General features: G+C 37.3%; 1 protein-coding gene across 1 annotated transcript; it reads left to right on the top strand.

The window, feature by feature from the left end:
- The first annotated feature begins 8,374 nt into the window (after nucleotides 1–8,374).
- LOC140147424 (beta-lactamase domain-containing protein 2-like) lies at nucleotides 8,375–18,887 on the top strand. Its single transcript, XM_072169201.1, has 7 exons — nucleotides 8,375–8,654; nucleotides 9,667–9,833; nucleotides 11,289–11,425; nucleotides 14,012–14,237; nucleotides 14,492–14,691; nucleotides 15,475–15,723; nucleotides 18,813–18,887. Exons 1-7 carry the CDS (start codon nucleotides 8,509–8,511, stop codon nucleotides 18,885–18,887), a joined length of 1,200 nt encoding a protein of 399 aa, XP_072025302.1. The 5' UTR covers nucleotides 8,375–8,508.
- Nucleotides 18,888–19,168: the final 281 nt, after the last annotated feature.

Raw genomic sequence — 19,168 nt, 5'->3', positions numbered from 1 at the left:
GTGATCAAATAGGTTGATGACAACATTTGATTGAATGGACTGCACTGCGCCATGATTACGTGCACCGGTTCAAATCCTTTGTTTGGAGCCAATCAATAATTTCACGTACAGCCTCTATGCAAATTAGAGTTTACACACGCTGCAGCTGGGGTAATCGACCGAAGCTTGTTGCCGTTAGTGATCGAATGCATGAGCTTATTTGCTTTACTGAATCGATTTACTGGATTAATTTCCTGTTAACTGGGTTTAATGCCACAAAGGTCGAATCGCCTTTGCCATGGACCATGACTGCATCATGCTGCTAGAAAATCACTGGTAGGCATGAAGGGAGCCCTCTTTCAAAAAATATTAAAAAACAAAAGTAAGGCAGGACACAAATGATCACTTAGAATGCCTACATCTAGGGCAACTAGATTTGCTTATAGACTATTTATTACATTATATTATCGAGATTGATAACATAGGCCTATTTCTAAATTTCTCAAAATTCGACTATGGCATAGTCTAGCTCTCAATATTCAAATTTCCGCGCCGAAATTGTTTAGTTCAATTACGTCATGGTTACTTGTGCTCAATTGTTGTCAGCCTTTATTGTATTACTAGGACGTCATTGCACTGGACAATTTCGGCGCCCGGGAATTTTGAATATCGCGTGTTGAGAGCCGGCTGTTTTTATTCGATTTTATGGTCAATATGAGTTTGTTTCAAATAAAACCACGTGATTCGTGCTTGCATGATAATTGATAATTTTCTAACATATTAATATAAGGCATAATGTTGCAATTGCCGGAGTCATCCTTTAACGGTTGTATTAATTCGTTTTTATGGTCAATATGAGTTTGTTTCAAATAAAACCACGTGATTCGTGCTTGATAATTAATTTTCTATCATATAAGGCATAGTGATGTGATTGCCGGAGACATCCTTTAACTTCGATAGCTCCAATAAATCCAAGAACCCAACACCAACCCACGGAGAGAATAAATGATTTTGTAAGATAATTATTGCAATGTCTATAATCATTGGTTTAGTTAAGTTTAGTTTTTATTCAGCTTTACTGAATGATTAAGCAAGTACATGTCCAAAGCATCAAAAAAATAAATATACAATATACGTGGCCAAACCACAAAATGCCATCCCAGATTGGAACGACTTACACGCCACAACACCAGTTGCAAGGCAGGGATAGCCCATAAAAGCCCGGCTACGTAAGCAGGGGTCCCAAAACAAAAGATGACTGTGGACGTGGAGGAAAACAAAAAAAGAGACATTTGGACATACGTATAAATTCTGCAGATTCCTGCTTCAGAGCACTATCAGCCATGCAGTTGTTTTTTGACAGCCTAAAATGCTATCCTGCTGCTTATCGACTGAATTTGACGGGGTAAAGCGTTCCAATTTAAGATGGCATTATAGTAGAAGGATTTGTAGGCAATACATTTGACTCTGAGCACAAAGAAATTGAAATTACTAGATCTAGTACGATAATGACGATGGGTAGCACTTGAGGTTCTAATGAAATTGATGGTATGGTGCACCAGTATCGTTGAAAGTGTTGAATACATGGTTGAGTCTTTTAAGACTCGTGCCAAACAATTAAAATTGTTTGGCACCGTCCTGAGAATTTAGAAGTTTAATGGAGTTACGAGTCAATTGATCAATGTGTGTCCTACGTTTTTGTTTTTGGTGGTCTGTAATTTGTGCCTAGCTCTGGTGCTGATCCCAACAAACCATGCTGAACAGCAGTAATCAAGATGACATTGTATGAGAGCAGCACACAAAATTTTGTGCAGGGTTTGATTAAGGTAGTTTAAATGCCTATAAAGAATGACTTTCTTGACAAGAACATCGTCACCTGAGAGTGTTTAATCCATTGTGATTCCAACCCAGCAAACAAAAAACGTTTTCGACATTATTCGCAGAAGATTAGAAAAGGTTAACAGAAAACGTTCAAATGTCGGGTTATATAAAGGGTATATAAAGGGTATAAAACGTTTTCATATCATTTATCATTCAAAAACTTTTGTTGATAACTTACTGCAAATAACATAACATAACATAATGTTATTTTCAGTGTTGACAAAATATTTGGCAAAAATTTTTTGCAAAAAACATTTTACAGTAACATTTCAACAACATTTTAAAATTGTTGTTGTAGTGTTTTCATACAAAACGTTTTAAAAACATTTTCACGACCTTCATGTAACACGACATTTAATGTTACATTGTATTAAAATGTTTTTACTGCAACCAAAACCCAAAATATAACATCTTTAAAACGTTTTAAAAACATTCTGTGTTTGGAAGATGGTTGATACTATCTTGGGAGCAGATAACTTGCCCATTATAAATCACCGACTAGTTTTAATTTCTCATGAGAACCAACTAAGATGTCTTACCAGCATGCAGGGACAGTTGATTATCAATGAGCCAATGATTACAAAATTGAAGATCTTTGCTGAGTTCATGGGAAACATGAGTATAAAATCTTCGATAACTATAGTTTGATCAGCTCGTAATAGTCGGGAAATGTTAGGCTTTTTATTAGTTGACCTGTCTGGTTAATATTTTGTGTGTTAAAGAAAGTAGACAAAGAACTTGAATTAATAATTTATGAGGCTTCTTGCGAGATGTCACAAGAAAATTCTCAAAATAAAACATTTTGATATTAATCCGCAATGTTATAAGGCCCGCCCATTACGAGCTGATCAAATTATAACTCAAGATGAAACTCATAAGGAGTCACATATTTGTCCAAATAGAATTGTTTTAATGTCGCGATTCCGTGCAAATTTCTTGAGTGGAGAGGGCAATTTACTGACCAGGTGGTGTATGACGTGCAGTCCCTAAATTCAGTAAATTTTCATCGTCAACCGTGTAATTGAATGGGATTATTTTGAAATTTTAAAACGCTTGAAATATCACAAACAATGTTGATAAATAATATAAATACAAGTTAAAACCGTTGGGGTTCGATAATGAACCCCACAAAACTAACCGAGTATATGGAAAATGCCATACGGCCGGGCGGTTTCACGAGTTGCCGGCTCGAACATGTCATCCGCCGCCTGTTACTGACCAGCGTTGAGGCAATATTTGTGAAAAAATGGTTGACGTTGTTGCAAATAGAAAGAGTGTCGTAACACAAGCTACCAGCATTGCCTAGGACAATTTGTCCTTTACTTTTGGATTTGTCACTGTATCTAAGAAGTTTTAGATGTTCTCGGAGCTTAGGATTACCCATGCTATCCTCGAGTTTCGATTGAACGAATGATATAAGAGTTATTCCAAATAATTATAATAAGAGTTATTCTAAGCCTTTGTGGCTGTTGAGATTGGCAAACAGCTAAATAATGTTCACTTCATTAGTTAGGAGTGGCCATTCTATTCCTTCCATTCTGTTTATTTCTTTTCTCTCTATACAGGCCAGCATGCTTATAGGCATTTTACCAGGACCCAAGTACATGTCCGCATGGACCTACCGGTTAAACAAACTAATAGACTGTTGACCATACCTGTATTGTGGGTGTACAATGGAGTATGACATTATTGTTATGATTTTATAGTTTTTGCAGGCTAGCCTTTTTTTTAACGTAAAACACATGAACATCAAATCGACTGAAAAATGTAACAAGAGTTTCGGAAACTCTGTTTTAAAGGTGCCCCACCACTCAATCCCCTAAATCATCAGTCCATGGAAGAAGGTACGCCACATTTACTGATAAAATAAAACAATCCATAACTTGCAAATGTTTGTGTCTATTTTTCTTTCTTCTGCCACATTTTGTTCATCGTATCGAATGTCGATCTTGTCTTCAATGTCTTTGAATTATATCGTGTCCTCATTTATACAAGCAGAAATCAGCTTTGTATAAAATGTACGGCACACAGCGACAACGCCTGGTAAATAATTATATTGTACAGGCAGGGAAACTAAATCAATAACCGGGATCAATACACGTGTATCTGCTATGCACAATTTGATATTCAGACAATAAATCTGTGGATACAGGGGTAGAAAATGATGAGTAGGCCTATCTCCCGTTATTTTTGTTTTCTAAAGAAGCCAATTGTATGGCTTGCGCTTGAATATATGTGTTGAAAGAACATAGTCGTTAGCGAGCGTATTGACAAACAACCGTGCGTTTTGAAATCAAAAACTTACAAAAATTCAGATTTTATATGTGCAGAACAAAACAAAATGACAGCTGCCCTCAGGTTACGGACCATAACACGGTACTAGCCACATTATAGACCGCTGCGCTGGTGGATGACATACCAGGCACAATGTCATCGCCCCGATATCTTCATGGCAGAAATCGCCATCGTAGGTTGAATCCACAGCCACGCATGGCCATTTTGTTCCGACCTTTGAGACGCATAATGAGCCGAGGGACATCTGACTAAGGCTACTGACAATAGCCTGGTAATTGACCTCTCTGTGCGTGAGTGAGCATGTATACGCCATTGATGAGGTCAATGGTCATATGTTTTTAGACTGCTTGTACGAGTGAGTGCAGCTAGCCTTCACTGCGCTATAGTTCGGCACATATAAAATCAGAATATTTTTGTCAGTTTTTGAGTTCAAGACGCGCGCTTCTTTCTCAAGACGCTAGCTAACGACTATCATATCCGTTGAACATATATATTCAAGTGCAAGGAACCAAATCTGGCTTCTTTAGACTAAATCAATTACGAGAGATATTCATCATTTTCTACTCCGGTATCCAAAGATTTATCGTCTGAATAGAAACCGTGCATAGCACATTCACGTGTATCGATCCCGGGTATTCATTTCAGTGTCTCTGCTGTATCATGTAATTATTAACCGGGCGATGTCGGTGTGCCAGGCTCACTGACATCTACACAGGTCAGTTACTAGGTTATTGTCAATAGTATAATCTTAGTCGGATGTCCCTCGGCCCATTATGCGCCTCAAAACTATTAAACAGGTCGGAACAAAATGGCCATGCGTGGCTATTGAAGAACGAGTGAATTCGATCTACCATCATGGCGATTTCTGCCATGACGATATCGGGACGAGGAGCACGTGTGGCCGAGTGGATAAGGCGCTCGGCTCATAATCCATATGTTGTCGTAGTTCGAACCCCACCTGTGTCAACGGTTTGTGTCCTTGGGCAAGGCACGTTATCCTCATTGCCTACGGGTGTGGGGCACACCGACATCGCATAGCTAATAATTACTTGGTACAGCAGAGATACTAAAATGAATACCCGGGATCGATACACGTGAATGTGCTATGCACGATTTGATATTCAGACGACGGTACTTCACATAGATCTACAACCGGCAAATGGCTATTTTTAGGTTATTCTGTGTCATAATAATTTATCATTGTTTGTTTCCCAATGTTTGTGTGTATTTTTCCTGTCTTCTGCCACATTTTGTTTATCTGACCCAGTCCCACTTCGTATCGTATGTCGATCTTACAGTATATCTCTATTTTTCTTCTTTCAATTTCATCTCAATAATTGTGTTTCTAATTGTTAGTGTATTATGGCACCTTTTGCATCATATACATACCCAGATTTTCCTTAAATGGCACTTGTTATGCTTAAGGCGTAGACCACCAAATAACTTCTCCTTTGAAAAGCACGTAAAAATCAACTTTTTTAACCGGCGTTTTCTACCCCACGTGACAATATTTGTCACTTTTTTACGTCATCCCTGTATTAATTTAAGACTGAATTTTAATTTAAACTTCAATTTTGGTTAACTTTATAGGTCCTGTTTTTTATTTTAAAATGTTGAAAAGCGACGGCGCTATTTCAACGCCAAAACTGGCATTAAATCATGTTCCGTTAGCAGTAATTCGGGCAGGGTCTACCTTTCTTGTGAAATCGATATGTATAATTTCATATTAAGAAGTAAAAGTATCACAGACAGCTATACAGTGCTCGATACCAATAAATGGTAGAGCTATTTTAAAATATAGACACAGATATTAATACATTTCACAACACTGTGTTTCACGCCAAAGCGATCTTCAGGTGAATAAATTAAAAATTAAAAATGAAAAATGAAAAAAAAATGAAAAATGAAAAAATGAAAAATGAAAAATGAAAAATGAAAAATGAAAAATGAAAAACACGATGATCAAAGGCCTTTCCAAAAACTCCGTAACCTAGCAACGAAATAAAGCGTGCACGCAACGTACGCGGTGTCGAAAAACACACCTAGCGCAAGTATGACGCACAACGGCAGGTGGTGAAATAGGTTATCTTACTATAAATAGGGGAATGTTGTATCTATCTATCTATCTATCTATCTATGTGTATAAAGGCTCCGTCGGTTTCTATCCAACTGTCACCAAATTCATACGGGAGATCGGGGAATATACCGAGAGGGTAATGCGAAAATTTGGTTGAAAACGGTCAAGAATTGGCCTCAAAATCAGTGAAAATGTGGTCCGTTGCTATACTAGGTAAACAAAAAAAGGAGTCAGTTACTAAGCTAGCCCTGCGCGTCGCACGGGCGTATCTAATGCCAAGCCGCTTGCGTAGCGCAGCGATACCGCACGGGTAACGCAGCACTACGCCATGGCACGCGTAAACGACGCAGAGACACGTAATGAATGATATTACGGGTGAACGACCGTAGCGTAATAAATACGGGAAAAAGATGTGTGTTAAAAAGTACAAACAACATGAAGAGGTAGGCCTACTATAAATAAAAAAGAAAACAAAATGAGGACAAACAGGCTGTGAGTATGTGGGTTATCGGCCCATGTAGAAGAAACTAAAAAGAAAGAAAGAAGTTAAAACAGAAACGTAGGCTTAAGGAGGGTCAGGTTCAGAAAAATAAAATTTACCTTTTCAATGATTCTACCTGTTCAGTAATTCCTCCTGTTTTAGTGAACGCTCCCATTTACTCACCTAGCGGGGACCCGCGCGTAGCGCGGGTGTCCCGCTAGTGGAGAAAATAATGAATAGGCCTAAACATACCATATGAAACATTGCTTTTTCTTAACACGGCTATGACGACATTTGCTTATCAGCTCACTTCTTTTGTTGAGCGAGATTCTTGGATTACTCATTTTTGAGTTTAAGATTGCCATTTTTTCTTCTAAACAAAGGTTACAAATTCCTGATTTTCTCATTTTGGTGTTGGAATTTTGGACTATATCCCAACTGATGTTGAACTTTTCATCTTTGTGTTTAAGCCCCCAAACATATTTCGATAGTTCTGTCTCCTTTTTGTATTTTTCTAGCCGAAAAGACTTAGTGTGGTTGTTGTACCTTTCCTTAAATGTACCGCCTGCTAATCCAATATATTGTTTTGATTCATTGTCTGAGTTTACTGTGGCTTTGTAAACTATAGCTTGAGATAAGCACTTTCCACTGAGAGGACAGCTGTCCTTTTTTCTACAATTACACTCTTTTTCGGGTGGCTTATCGGCGCTACGTCTGATTTGTGCGTTGCGGGATTTCATAATCGCGCCTATATTTCTCGTGCAACTATAACTTACTTTCACGCTGTTCTTGTTGAATATTTTAAACAGCTTACTCCCTCTTGGAAAATGCTTATTAATTAGGCGAATAAAGGTACCTCCTACGTTTGTTTTAACGTTCTTACTAAATGGCGGATTAAACCATATAACCTTTCTTTTTCTGCTCTTATTCTTCTTTTTGCTATTGTCTTGTTTCGTCGAGTTGATGTTCTCCTTTTCACTGTACTGGATTTTTTCAGAATAGCCACATGAACTTAACGCTTCGTTGTACGTTTCGGCTGCTTGGTCGAAAATCTCTTTGCTTGAGGACAAAGTAGAAATTCTCTTACTGATTGCTGCAGGTATATTTCTAATTATTGTTGGTGGATGGTTAGAGCTGGTGTTGATATATACAGGTGGATTGTTCGGCTTTCTGTACGGTTTGTAGCTTCCGTTGATAAGATTCAGATTAACATCTAGAAAATTAACTGATTTAAGGTTCGTTTCATATTCTTATCATCGTGTTTTTCATTTTTAATTTATTCACCTGAAGATCGCTTTGGCGTGAAACACAGTGTTGTGAAATGTATTAATATCTGTGTCTATATTTTTATAATTTCATATCTATTTTAGTCATTATTAGGATAGCATCTTACATTTAAATCAGAACATGCCAACCTCACGAAGAACATGGTCCCTAAGTACACCACATTGTCATTGTCTCCAGTAGCCATATACTTTTAACCGGAACTCATCACCATTGTACCTTCCGCGCAGTGATTTGGTGTAATGCGCCTTTAAACTATTATGACAAGAGGAAATCTGAAATAGGAACCTTTGACATTTGAACTTGATATTATCGAAATGTCAACAAAGTTTATTCTTTTGACATGAAATAACAGCGCGACTAGATATTAATAGAATTAATGCTTACATTTATGTGGTACAAAATGATACGGTTGAGCATGTTGAGTCGCTTTTATTAACCTGCTTAGCTGTGTTGCTTCAATATTTGGTATTGGCATTTTTCCACATTTTGTCATCAAAGTTGAACAACAATGGGACTCTGGGCTAAAGCCTTCGTGCTGTGTGTTGTTGCTGTTGTGGCGTCTCTTGTTGTTAGAGTAATGCAAAAAGAAAAACTCCCTATTATCATAGACGGGACAGTACAGTCTGGATTCGAAGAGGTTCTCGAAGCTTTCAGGTACGATTCCTTACTCTATTATTTTAGTCTTTACCAATGTTTACCAGTATAAATACTGCTAGACCATTATAAACGGTAACATTGTGCTACAGTTAGAAAATCTGCTTAATCATTTTCCATTTTGGTAAAATACAAACACCTTGAACACTGCTTTAATATCAATTTAAGTGGCATGGTTTCTTGCAAATTCATTACCTTTCAATATTTTATGCGATCACTGTCACCGAAAACAGGTATGGGCTATTATTATGTATTCAACATCTTTGAATAAAAGTTCATCAGGACTCAGGATTATTATGTCATAATCAATTTCGTAATAAAATGGTAAAATGTATTTTGAAACCTCTAGGCTTACATAATATCTTCTCCCTCTTCAACTCGAATGGGGGCATGAATAAGCTTTAGCTCTGAGCGAACATTTTAGTCTCGGCTTTTAATAGCTATATCTTGTTTTAAAAATTAATACTTGCATCTCCTCTCTAAATATACAAATCTATAATATTGTGGGTCACTTAAAAATACCTTGGCTAACGGTTGCCTAATATGTTCAATCCCAGAATTTCGAGATCAAAGTGTATGCAGAGGGCAAAATCAAAAGTTGCTCAAATTTTATTAAAACCAAGTTTAAAATATTCCTCGTCATAATGATCAGAACTATCTACGACTTATCTTATCTTATCTTATCTTTCCGGAGTTGTGAGCAAAACGGTCAAATGACGTCATTTGGCTCCATACAGGACAAAACAGACAATTTTTCATCTGATTTTGATGAAAATGTTCTCAAATATTCGACTTGTGCATGTATAACAATTTAAATAAATGTTGATTGTCGTATACTAGTATACGATAAGTCATAGATATGTCATAATGTCAAACTAATGCAGAATCATTATGGCCGTAGGAATATTTTGGAATTGATCAGAATTTTGACCGCTGTATAAACTTTGACCTTGTAATTCTGGGATTGCACAAAGTGCCCATATTCTTATCTATTTTGGGGGGGTATTTTCAGGGCTAATTTTGAAAACGGCGATGTAGAACCGCGGGAAGGGGGCTCAGCATTTGCAGCATATTACAAAGGAAAGCAAGTGGTAAACATATGGGGAGGATACGCTGATTATGAGTCTTCGCAACCATGGAGACACGATTCGATGGCCATTGTATTCTCTGTAACGAAAGGTATATAGTTATATAGTGAATTTTGCAGCATGCTTTTCTATGGAGCTACTAAACAAACGGAGTAAGGTCCCAAATTGTTCTTTTGTACTACCTGTGTTATACGCTGGCGAAGTGACAGAATAAATCGGATTAACTACCATAGCAATAGGTGAAAACAATTTTGAATACTCGCGCTGCACTACAAGCAGGTTGTCATATCATATCCGTGCAGGCGCAATAGATTACGTAACGCATTGTCCCTTGTGCCGATTTGATTTACCGATAAGCTATTCATCGAGAGGTACCTTTTGTTTAGGAGAAAAGCGTTTCGCCATTAAATCGGTAACTAACCTGACAGTGTATTAACGCTTTACCAGGTAGGCTACTGTCAATAAGTGGTCAAAAGAATGTCATGTAAAAGCGCCCACTTGAGTGAGAGGTACCTATTGTTCTCATACGACCAGTGGCGTAGCGTCATAGAGATACGATCTGAAATTTTAAAAAATCCCATAGGAAAATTGCCGAAAAACGGCTTGTTCCCCCTCAGACCCGATGCCCCCCATCATGGTCGGAGATTTATTGATTGAACACAATGAAGACTGAGCACAAATAACAATTTCATCATTGCCACAAGCTTTTTCACCGCGGGAATTGTGAATATCGCGTGTTGAGAGCCGGCTGTTTTATGGTCAATGTGAGTTTGTTTAAATAAAACCATGTGATTCGTGCTTGATAATTGTTTTTCTAACATATAAGGCATAATATTGTGATTACCGGAGTGTTCCTTTAAGTAGCCCTTTCGAAATGTGAAGCTACGGTATATAGATAACTTCAACATACTGGGATCAAAGGTTCGAAGAAGGACCTATCGTATACCTCGGGAATCAATTTCTAATCGACGTCTGTAGATCAGAAAAATGCAGAGAAAACGCGCAACGATAAGCTAAGTTAAAAAAATTCAAAAAAATATCCCTATATGTCAACAAGGTCCAAATTTTATACAACAGGGCTCAAATTTCAAAATTGCTCAGATTTCGTCAAAACCCATGCCCAAGTATTCCCCTGGCTATAACGATTCAGAAAAAGTATAGTTTGACCTATCTGCCTACATACCGTTTAAAAAGGTGCATGATTGACATCCTCATCCTCCGGGATCTGTAGGACTCTCATGGGTTTTTTTAACACGTGTCTAACCATGGACTGTAGAAACAGTCCACGGTCTAACCCCAGTAAAATTTTAGTCCTAATGGAATAATTATGTTTTTCTTTAAATGTACAATACGTATGATACGTTAGAGACTCATCCGCATGGCGGGCAGTATGTTTTTGCTTCTATAAACCGCTGGAGCAATAATTGAACTCAAACATTTTGTTTTGCATTTTTTAGCAAACATGTAAAGAAGAATAAAATATACAGCTGATGAGTTCAAATCAAAATTTAACTATTGTGTATGTATTCTCTTGCTATAAAACAAGGAATGGCAGCTTTGTGTATGGCTATGCTTGTAGATAGAGGCTATCTTGACTACGATCAAAAGGTAGTACACTACTGGCCTGAGTTTGGACAGAATGGCAAAGAAAACATCACAGTAAAACAGCTGCTTCATCACGAGGTTTGTGCTTCACCTCTACAATATTAAAAATTGAGTTGCTTGAGTTTTAAGGCGCGTCGCAGAGGGAATGACCAAGCCGTGTTTAATGTATGTTAAGAAATATCGGTTATCAGTTGTCTGGTTATCAAAAACCTCCTTCATCCAATAGGATATGGGGAGCTACACAGATAACAGATAATTGGTGGATATTACAATACAAGTGCGGATACGTCTGCGCTTCCGCTGCAACTGGTCAAGTTGATGCGATCTGATTCTAATGATTCACCAATGACAGCGAAATTACAGCACTTTGAATCATGCGGAAATATTATATATATAAATCCAAAATTTATTGATTTATTTTAATTTTTATATATTTTTAGTTATAAAATTTTATTTTATTTTTTAAATTTATTTAATACCCGGGAATATGGCTCCCACTCGCCTTAAGCGTTGAATTTTGAGTGTTGCCAATTTATTTTGATATTCAGATTATCATATATTTAGTGGTTTGAAATCACACGACTAAGAAAAACACTTCTCTGTTGAAAGTCAGTGATTCGTTGACCATCAGTGGGAAAATGTTACCAACCAGCCGCCTGCTACCCGGGCCTGCTACCCTTCAAGGAAAAGAATAGATTAAGCCACACAGAAAGGATGTGTTGAACCAACGCACTGAAGGGTCTATTGTTCTATTGTGTCCGATTTGAGCGCTGACATATTGGAAAATGTTGCCAATCAATATTCATGAGAGTGTACATTGAACGTCCAGTTATCGAAATTGGGTGACATGTGAAATATATCTGACTTGGTGTTTTAATTACGTAATGTATTAAGGTTTGTGGCATCATTAAATGGCTGCCTAGTGCTGTTATATGCTTAGATTCTATAATAATAATAATTATTTTCTTTATTCATTCCTTTCTTTTCCTTTCTCTGCACTTATTCTTTCTTATGCACACACTTAAGCAGTGGCGTAGATTTATTTTTGACATGGAGGGGGTGGATTTTTTTTAAGTACCCATTACAGTACCCCTTATGGTACAAATGCGTGGGAAAATTTTAGCATAGGCCTATTGAAACTAAACTGGTGAAATGTGGGACAAATGTGGAATTAATTCGCGCAAAGCGCTAAAAAATGGCATTTTGTGGCTAAAATGACCAAATATGAGGTTAATTTTGACAGAAACCAATACCCAGGCGTCAATATTGGGGGGGGGGGATGATTATATCGACCATCCCCTGGCAACCCCCCCGATCTACGCCTACGTAATTTAGAGCCCTGTGACTGCATCGCTCTCCTTCTACCTCTCTCTTCTTCTCCCCCTCTTCCTTTCTTTTTTTGCGCTGATTTACCCCCCCGGCCCCAACTCCCCTCACCCATCCGCTTCTCCTCTTTTCATCTCTCGATCCTCCTTCACTACCTCAATTGGACCTGGCTTTTAAAATGGATATTCGTGATATTAAGAAATCCATTTGATTTTATTGAACAGGCCTATATAACCATGATGACACCATAATAGCTGCGAAGTAGTTAATTATAGAAAGTGGCACAGGTAGACCTATAATACCTGGCAGCAATGACACGTTGTTACGGGTAATCGATCAGCAACTCTATTGAATTTATTTAAAGGAGGCGCCTAAATTAAGATGGGCGGTCAATAATTCTATGTCGACGGTAAAGTGTGTTTTTGAGTGTATGCGACAACTCGATCACACCCTTGTGTGGTATTATAACAAAAGGTACCTCTCGTCCATGTAGACGCTTTCACGTGACTTTCATTTGATCACTTAATGACAGTGGTCTGCCTATATAGCGTTAATACGCTGTCAGGTCAGTTAACGATTTAATGGCGGAAGCCCTTTGTCTCGAACAAAAGGTACCTCTCGATGAATAGCGTGTCGGGAACTCCAATTGGCACAAAGGAACAATAGGCGTTACATAATCTATTTCCCCTCCTTCCTATATCCTTGTGTTGAACACACACATGACACACAAATCCTCATATACCTTCAAGACAACAGATCATACAAATGGCACACGATATAGTAATATAATTAGATGGGAATATGATCCAAGATAGCACTCAGAACTGTAAAGATTTGGATAGTTGTGTGGGATGGGATATGTCCTGCTATCCTTCCTAGGAATAGTGACTGCAGTGAATGATAGAGAACCGATATCGTTTATATCTATTCTCTAAATGAGAAATACTGAAATAGTACTGCAATAGACCTTTGCAATAGGCTTTCATGTACGAGGACCTGATTGAAAATAGGTCGACTTAAGCTGGTTGATGTGAATTGAACCTCGATGTGGATGTAGGATCCAGATCTCGGGATCCATTCCAAATTGATTCAGATGTTGTTTCAAGTTCATGTACCTTCACTGAGACTACGGTATTATGAGAAGGTAGGTACGATGTGTATGAAATTAAATGGCTCTTCAAGCTATGGGGCTTAAACTCTAAAATGTGTGAATAGAAAGGGTTGGTATTCATACCAAACTCGCACAACTTAATTCCCGGGTTTACACTGACGAATGTAAGTTAAATAAAATGCTATTCAAAACATCGATTTTATTTTGATTTTTTTTTAAAATTCCAGGCCGGTTTGGCTTTCATAGATACACCCATAACCATTGATCTTATGATGAACTACCATAAACTTGGCAAAGCATTAGCAAAAAGCCCGCCAATTTGGGAGCCTGGAACTACTCATGGCTATCATGCATTTACACTTGGTCTTTACGCCAGTCAACTTCTGACACGAGCGGACCCGAAAAAGAGGACGTTAGGAGAATATTTCCGTGATGAAGTAGCTAGACCATTCGGTAAGCCTTGTCATTCCACGTACTGTTTCATTTGACAGCGTTTGAAGTTTTCCACTGAACCGCTAACCAATTTACCAAATTCAAATTTAGTTTAAGTGAACCGGGCCGAGAGATGTGCACAAGCTCGTACGCAGGGGGGGGGGGGGGGGATGCGGGGGGCGGATGCATTCTTTTTTCGGAATAGGAATAGCACGGTCAAGATTAGTGCAGATTTAATATTCTTTATAATTGCCTTATAATTGATCTTACCACAGGTATAGAATTCTACATTGGGCTTCCAAAAGAGTTGAACTACAGGGTAGCACGATATTTCACAGACGGGAAAGATTTAAATGGTGTCAAGAGTTTCTTAAGAAGTCAGATGGACCCGATAAATAGACAGATTACTTGGGGAACGGTAACAGGACAAAATAAACGGAAAGAGGTCTTCGGAAATTTCGCAGATGCATCAGATGTAAGGTTTTGAAGGAAACATTTTCACCCATAAATCACATTGAATTAAAGCTATATTATAACATTTGCTGAGGAGGACGCCCTTAATAATTTTCAAACTTCTGTTTTTTACACGATTGTTATGTACTTTAGTAAACTAACACACCCTGCAATAATCAAGACTCTAGGTGCTGACAGGAACCGTCGTTTTATTATTACGATATAAATATTAGTCGAACAAGTACGCGATGTCCATAACACAGCACGTATATGGCGTGCGGGCAGTCGTGACATATCAAAAGATCCGACACGACTCACGTTCGAATGAGTGGCTCGAATTGGCGACATAATATATGCTGGTATTAAATAGCGATTTTCTTTGTATTGCCTCGTCTGTTTGGGCCCAAATTAAAAGATGACATATCTGACAGTGAAAACTAACATTATATAGCAAAATAATACAAGTCTGTTTCTTATGGAAATGTTATAATATGGCTTTAAGTACTGATTTTATTCATAGATATTAAATATCTATGTGGCACGCGTTCTGCACGCCATATATGAAGTTTCTACTCCATTTAGTTTTAAAGGTATACCGGTAGCTAGTTTAAAAAACATTCTCCAGACTCTTCTGAACATTGTGATGTATGATTTGTCCATTTGAAACATCTGTCCAACGACGAGAAAACTTTTAGGGGTTGGCCCCTATATTAGTAGGAGCTTATCTAGATAAGCAAAATATACTTGGAATTTGCATTCACTTATAAGTTATAATATCCTGTTTCTTTTCCTATTTTAATCAAAGTTCTACAAATTTAATGATCCTCGGAACAGAGAGTTCGAGTGCCCGTCAGCAACAGGTTATGGAACAGCTGAAGCACTGGCTAAAGTTTACGGCATAATCGCAAATGGCGGGAAAACAACCGATAGAAAACAGCTTCTCCCTGAGAAGCTGATAAAGATGATAGAGGAAGGAGGAACTCCATTATTAGATGATTATACATCAAGAATACCATCAAGATTCAGCTATGGATTTCATCGCCTTACATATCAGGTGAACAACTCATTAATTCATTTCTTTCTCTCTTTCTTTCATTCTTTCTTTCGTGAAGTCAAGAATAAACGTTTTGTTGTCTGATCACATACGGAAAAGATGACGGAAGACTCTTAATGTTCAGCAGAATATTGAAGATTACGTTACATTGACATTGTCTTTCAGGCACTTGCTTTACATGCATTTGCTTGCGAGAGTGTTTCAGCAATCGATTATATTCTTCAGGATTCGCTGAATAGCAACTTATTCTTTGAGAGGTTATTATTTTTTTTAAACGAATCACAGTAGAAGTTTGAAAAAAAAAGCCCAAAACAAACAGATGTTTCTTCTTGGCGAAGCACTAGAACACTTGCGTTTTGTTTTTCATTTGTTAGAATGCAATGGTGAAAAATGGTAATGATACGGTTTTGTTTGTGTCTAAATTTCAACGCATATGACACCAGAAGAAAGATTCAGAAAGAATAAGTTTAAGCTATTATAAAAGTTTCATGAAGAGAACTCAAATTTTTTGTGTAAAATATTTCCATCGAAATTTACTGTTCATTTACCCTGTTCGGACCTGAAATAAACAAGAATTTGTCTTTAAAAAAGACAAGTTCACGGATCAAGTGTATTAGTACATGTACTTTGAGCTACTTTGGTCTAACATTCAATATATATATCTAACCTACTCTGCACTTATTCGACAATAAATAAGTGATTTGAGGCTTAATAATGATACCTGCGTCTTGACTCTGAAAACAATATTTTTAAAAACCTCATTTTGCATTTAGTTTTTTAAGCCACCTTGGGAGCCGCCTACAGGATCTCGTTTTGCATTTAGGATTTTATTGCATTGCAAAGTAGCAAAACTTTCTTTATATAATTAGGGATAACCATCAAAATTTCATGTTGACCCTATTGCTTCAAAAGATTGTTTTCTGAGTAGAACTAATCAACAGAAGTATTTTGGTGGTTAAATGGTCAAAATCGGTCAAAAACTTTTCGAATTATGAATTATCAAAGTTTCCCATTCTGACCGGTCATTGGAACGAAATAAAATGACAAGGTCCAAAAATAGCAGTTGGGAGCAAAATTGGCATAAGCATATATTTACCTTTATATATTTCTTTATTTTAACATATTTGCAAACATGAAACAAGCATATTGTGAAAGTATCAAAGGGGTTTCTTATGAAATGGCACTTAACTAGTCACTGGCATAACTTATTTTTTCAAACCAAGGCATTGAAATCATGCATTTAGAGGACATTTGCCAAAAATCATCCAAGATAGCCGATATGGCACAAAATCAAAATTGCACTAAGTAGGTGAACTTTTTTTCACAACCAAGAATTTCAATGTTATTGGGTTTAATATGACCAATTAGTAGGTGTATGTAAACAAAATCTTAAGTTTTGAAGGTCATTGACTCATTCACAACAATAGAGATTATCCTCATCATGCTCATGTGTATTCCTGTAGTATTCCTCATTCAAACCAAAGTAGCACTCAATACATTATGAGTATCTTTGTTCAAACCAATTCAATGCTTGACCTCGGAGTTACCTGCATGACTATCGCGGGCTATTTTGAAACAGTTATGGTTGCACATTCAGGTACTTCTTTTGAAAGTCCTAAACAAGGTATAGCCAGCAGCAAGTTGTAGATGTTATAGGCCTAAATATAAGAAAACGTTTAGGGTTAAGATATCAGGTGAACAATACATCGAATGAGCACGAAACTTCACATTTATGTTCAGAAAGGTGTCTTCTTAACATGATTTGAAAGGAATATAAAAATTCCAAAGGGAAGCTGGTGATTTAATTTGTAACTCGAGATCTACTTGTTCAATTTTTTAACCTTTTTACAGAGGGTATGATAGAGGTATTACTGGCAACTCTGCCAAATTACAGCTCAGTAGGCCACGTTTTTCACCTGATCTTACTGATTTGAATATTTTGTGCCATTCTTGAGCAGTGCTAAACTCAGCCACTGGCAATTAAGCGCACTGTGGCGATGGACCAATTTTGACTCGCACTTACAGAAAAACAAAATAAGTTATGTTGCTGTAATTTGCAAGATAGTTACAAAATATAATTGGCAGTAACTTCCCCAAATTTTACAGAAAAATATTGAAAAATAAAAGAATGAGATCAATTTAGAAATGTATGTGCAAGCAGTGCACAGTTGAGCTCCCTGCATGTCTATGGGAGTGTTCTAATCAAGTTGATGGTTCATTGGTCATCCCTAATATAATGGCCCAATTCGAGCCTGGAAAAGGCTATCCCCTCTTACAACCTATCGACAGGTCTGATTTCTATAATGAGGTGTCACCGGGTTTGCAAGAGATAATAATGCCAAATCTAAACACCGTGAAATTTACCACATCACGACCAAGCTCACATTGGGCGCCCATTCATTTTTAAAGGAATTTTACCAAGTCACCTACTCAGTAGGAAACAAATTTGGAAAATTGTATCTTATCACAAGTAAACAAAATAATTACACAGCTTGCTCTTGCTAGCTTTTGTCAGGGTCAGGGATATGTATGAACACCAATATGAAGTCAATAAACATTAGCTAACATTCAATTAACTGTGATAGATAATGGACTTAGTTTTGAGCAGTGTAGTAATTTTCTGAAGTAAATCGCTTGCTACACAGTTTTCTATACAGAATGATGTTTACTTTGTAATCAGGCCAGGCCAGGATCCTGCTAGTTTTGATTAACCAATCAGTTATGTGTATTGTAAGCATGTGATGGCTATAAGCCAATTGAAAACATGTTTCTAAAAAAGGCTAAAAAATTCCTACTCCTGGACAGACTTTTTTCTGGGTTAGGGCTAATTAGTAAGTTGTCAGTGTGGCAAGATTAGATATTAAGGCATACAAACTAGGGTATGAGATATTAGGAATTATTTCCTAGACTCTTATTCACAAGGCTGGTGTGCTACAATACCTATTCATGACACATGATATGTAAGGGATAAACTGTGCATATGAGATGTGGGGGAAAGTGGCATCATTTCACTGCCGTGAAAAAACACAAGGTCTCATTTAATCTACACTTAAAAGTTACTTAAGTTTATGTATGATTCTTGCAAACAGGATAGAGAAATGTTGGGTCATATTGGACATGGTGGAAACAATGCGTATGCTGATTCCTTGGTGTGGGATTTGTAACGAGATATGTGTCACGATATGGATTTGGAAACGATCCTAGATTCACTTCAGTAAAGCGCGCTTCAGACTCCGAGTATTGTACGTACAATATTGTATGTACAATATGCACGTTATTTAATCTATTGCCATTCTATTTCCAGTAATGTTTAAGTTCTAACGAATGTTTGATGACGAAAAATCGATAATATGTTACATACAATATCTAGCAGAAATATATTATCGATTTTACGTCATCAAACATTCGTTAGAACTTAAACATTACTGGAAATAGAATGGCAATA

This window comes from Amphiura filiformis, chromosome 3 (genome assembly GCF_039555335.1).
Source record: "Amphiura filiformis chromosome 3, Afil_fr2py, whole genome shotgun sequence".
Classification (NCBI taxonomy): Eukaryota; Metazoa; Echinodermata; class Ophiuroidea; order Amphilepidida; family Amphiuridae; genus Amphiura; species Amphiura filiformis.
This window is presented reverse-complemented; position numbering and strand designations above follow the sequence as displayed.